Source organism: Atta cephalotes, assembly GCF_000143395.1.
Source record: "Atta cephalotes unplaced genomic scaffold scaffold00033, whole genome shotgun sequence".
In the NCBI taxonomy this organism is placed as follows: domain Eukaryota; kingdom Metazoa; phylum Arthropoda; class Insecta; order Hymenoptera; family Formicidae; genus Atta; species Atta cephalotes.
In genome coordinates this window covers 1,236,975-1,241,083 of record NW_012130097.1, presented here as the reverse complement: position 1 = coordinate 1,241,083, position 4,109 = coordinate 1,236,975, and the positions used below count along the sequence as shown (strand labels likewise).

At 27.3% G+C, this 4,109-nt stretch overlaps 2 protein-coding genes across 2 annotated transcripts in view; both read left to right on the top strand.

Annotated features, from left to right (window-relative positions):
* LOC105621448 (esterase E4-like) overlaps positions 1-2,445 on the top strand; it is a 9,181-nt gene extending 6,736 nt beyond the window's left edge. The window contains exons 4-8 of the mRNA XM_012202916.1: positions 429-628; positions 753-924; positions 1,495-1,812; positions 2,070-2,214; positions 2,292-2,445. Of these exons, the coding sequence (XP_012058306.1) occupies positions 429-628; positions 753-924; positions 1,495-1,812; positions 2,070-2,214; positions 2,292-2,445 (989 nt within the window). The remainder of the gene's footprint in view (positions 1-428; positions 629-752; positions 925-1,494; positions 1,813-2,069; positions 2,215-2,291) is intronic.
* A 1,140-nt stretch (positions 2,446-3,585) lies between these two features.
* Positions 3,586-4,109, top strand: part of LOC105621447 (carboxylesterase 4A-like) — a 6,482-nt gene continuing 5,958 nt past the window's right edge. Inside the window, exon 1 of the mRNA XM_012202915.1 lies at positions 3,586-3,589. Within this exon, the coding sequence (XP_012058305.1) occupies positions 3,586-3,589 (4 nt within the window). The remainder of the gene's footprint in view (positions 3,590-4,109) is intronic.

Genomic DNA, 4,109 nt, shown 5'->3' with positions numbered 1-4,109 from the left:
AACATTAAAAATTTAATTTTATTGTGTGTGTGTGTGTGTGTGTGTGTGTGTGTGTGTAAAAACTCATTTTTTTATTTTATTACAAAGAGACATAATAAAATATTAAAATTTTTAAATTTATAAAAAATAAGATAAATGAATTTCTTTAATATTTGTGCCGACTAATCTATATAATTTAATAAATGTATACTAAAATTTAAATCTTCTGCGTTTCAATTTTCCTTCAACATTCGGCACGAACTTTCCGGACAATCTAATATTAAAGAATTTATCAAATTGTAAGTGTCAAAAAATCGATAATGGATAAATTAAAAATTTATACATTATAAATTCTAACATTATGTATAATGCTGATGAAACGAAAGAAAGCAAGATGAATTATGACAATGAATTTATTAAAAGAGTTTCATTACAATTGTGCCTTACAGGTTTATTCCATAAAGTGATCGCACAAAGTGGCGTTGCTTCAAATCCTTGGGCCTTCCACGAATGGACTGATCATGGTTTTCGGCTTGCTAAAAAACTTGGTAAAGCAACATTAGATCCGAAAGTCGCATACGAGTTCTTGAAAACTATTGATGCGAAAATACTTATAGAAAATTCACAATTGCGAATTTGCACAGAAGCAGTAAGTATTTCAATATTTTATTAAAATGTGGATTACATTTCTATATAAGCTTGATTTTCACTGTGCAAAGACTAAAATATTTTAATATATACATAAAATATTTTCATCTTTTTAATATCATCAGGAGAGATTGAGTTTTACCTTTTGCTTCACACCGAGTCTGGACACTAAATCATCGAATCCAATTTTTCCTAAACATCTAAAGGAATATATAAACCACGGGGTTCAAGTGCCCTTTCTTTTAGGATTTACTAATAATGAAGGGACATTTATGTTACGTAGCGACTTTTTTGGAGGTAATGTACAATTACATGCTACTGTTCTCATTAGAAAATGTTTTTAATTGTTTTGCTTTTTGTTTTTTTCGCACATAGTTTTCATACAGTGTGATCTAATAAGAATATTATAATAATTCTCTTTAAATGTTGACAGCATATTTAACAAATATGCTGTCAACATTTAAAGAGAATTCCACAATATTTTAATTTTCTTATAATATTAAAAAATAAATTCTCTTTTATTATAACTTTCGAATTTACATAAGATATTAAATATAATACAATTATATAAATTCTAAGATAAGCCTATTCTTTTAAAATAATCTATATTATTTTTATTAAGTTTTATCATTGGTTTTATATGTTTACTGACATCTAAATCGACTAAATAAAATATTCAAATACAAAGTTTAATATTATTATTGTTCTCTATTATGTATTATTTTAGAGATAAATGTTTTTCACAAACATTATGAAGTTCATTATTTCTTAATAAAAAAGTATTCCTAAAATATTACTTATTTGATATGCATTATTTGTTTAATACCTCAAATTAATCAGTATAATGATGCTCTTATATTATTTCAGATATAAGCAAGGAAGATTTGGAAAAAGTAAATGCTGATTTTAAAAAAGCAATATTATCAAACGTATTATCCGAATTACCTAAAATAGGAATTACAGTCGAGGAATTAAGATCTTTATATTTTGGAAAAAGAGAAATATCAGAAGAAACTTTGATAAATTATGCGTATTTCTTAGGAGACGAATTTTTGACACGCGATATAATGAATGTATGTGAGCTGCAAAAGTCTTCTGGTGGTTATAAATCAACGTATCTATATCATTTCGATTATGAGAGCGAAACTTCTCTTATGAAAAAAGTACAACGTTTCGGGCTTCCAGGTATAATATAATTGCTAATTAATACAAATACATTTTTATTTAGCGATGCTTCTAGATTTTTATATATAATTTTTACGTTCAACTTTGTTTGATTTGTAATAATTATACATAAAGCAATGACAAAACGTGTTATTTAACAAAAATGTCAATATAATTTAGAAATTTAGAAAAAATTAAAAAAAACGTGAAAATTTATAAAACGAATATAATGAGTCTGCAATTCTAGAATAATTTTCTCATGTAAAAATATTTTGCAGGAGTGTCCCACGGAGAAGATTTATTTTTCTTATTTTGTCCAGAAGTTGCGAAAGCAATGAACTTGTCGTTACCCAAATCTGGTACGGATGACTATATGATGATAAATTACTTTACGCAAATGTGGACGGATTTTGCTAAAACGGGGTACAAGAATTTTTTCTTTTATTTTGTAGAAAACATTTTCAGACATATATTAATAATTAATTCAAATCGATTTTTAGAAATCCAACGCCTACTACAAATTCATGGTTACCATTAACCGGTCCAGAAAACGAAGACTACAATTATCTAAATATTGATTTAAATCTACAAATGAAAACGTTTCGTAAAGGAAAGGAACGCTGGAATTGGGAAAGTCATAAAAAAACGTTCTAACATTCTCTCTCTTTCTCTCTCTCTCTCTCTCTCTATTTGCTAAAGATTTTTCTGTTAAAATTTAATTTGTCTTTTAGCATCAACTTTTCTTTATTGAAAAAAACGATTATTTAAGCTGGAGGCTTACACGATGTTCGATTTCTTGAATAGTAAGTATACATGCACATGTATACTTATTCTGAGGATCAATCATATAACTTTTTTCTAGGACGGAAAGATAAAAAGTGAATATTTTTTATATATGTATATACATAACAATTTTCACGTTTTCATTCTAGAGAAAAAGTTACATAATCAACATTTTGATGCATACTAGAATACGTTCATTAATGTTCATTGAGCGCGGCATGCTGATATGTATAATTTCTGTGTTTATGATGCATTACTTCATAACTTGTTTTCTTGTATGCATGAATAAAGAAATTAAGGGGATCTTAAAGATAATTAATCATAGCATAAGTAGGACTTACACCCAAACGATTTATGCATCATTGACATATTACTACGTACTACTACATCAATATCTCACGCACACATACACATAAATTTTCGTAAAACAATAACATTTTAATTAGACGTCTAAGTCCAATTCCAAGAATTCCATGCTATTTTTTCGTCCGAACTACTAGTCTGTGGACTATTTCGTAAGTACAGATTTAGACAACATTTATATGAAGCAAATATTGTCATAATATAACTCCATATTGGATTAAAAAATGATAAAGATTTAAAAATTTTTTTTATATTGTCGGCACTCCACTTCACAGACATATAAATGCGTATACTTTAATTCTGGAAAAGGATTTCCGAATCTATAAAAGAAAAAAAAGTAATTGTTATACAAAAATTATATAATAGTCAGATGATTGACGACTTATTTGCGGAGGGATCATGTTTAATTAATGTTTCCAATCATTTTCAAGTTATTTTGACGTTATCGTAACTTGTTATGCTTGGCTTACTCACTAAAGACTTCCCCCAACGTCTTTTCCCCGTCCACGGCGCCGGAAAAGTTCAGAGAACACTTGCAATATATTTCCCGAACAATAGTAAGTCTATATAATCTCAAATCAATGTTCAGAGTTTGACGTTCCTCATCGATCTGTATTACGCAGTATAATCTTCCAAGTCTTCAGAAATATGGGTTAGTCCTTTTCAAGTATCTATATCATACATTAATAAATATATCATACATTAATGACATTGTTAATATTTCTTGTATATTTACTTCTAAAAAAAACATATTAAGACAATACTCTATAAAATATTGTTGCTTCTTCTCCGAGATGCCGACTATTTCGCTGCGCTAACTTAAAAATGACTACAACTTCTATTTCATTAAGATGTAAACACATCATATCTATCAATGTAACAATTTATGAAATAAAAATTTATTAATATAAGAACTGATAAAATATGTTACAGATCAAAAGTTATGGATAAATGTTATATGATAAATCGACATTATGCATGTTACATTTATTTTACTGAAAACCACTATAACGTTATGCACTATATAGGTGCTGTAAAGTAATAGATGTTATTAGTTTAATAATGTTAATTTTGATTGAGAGAAAGAGAGAAAGAGAGAGAGAGAGAGAGAGAGAGAGAGAGAGAGAAGAAATAATAATAAATAATTAAACTTAAAATTTTAATTTAAAAGT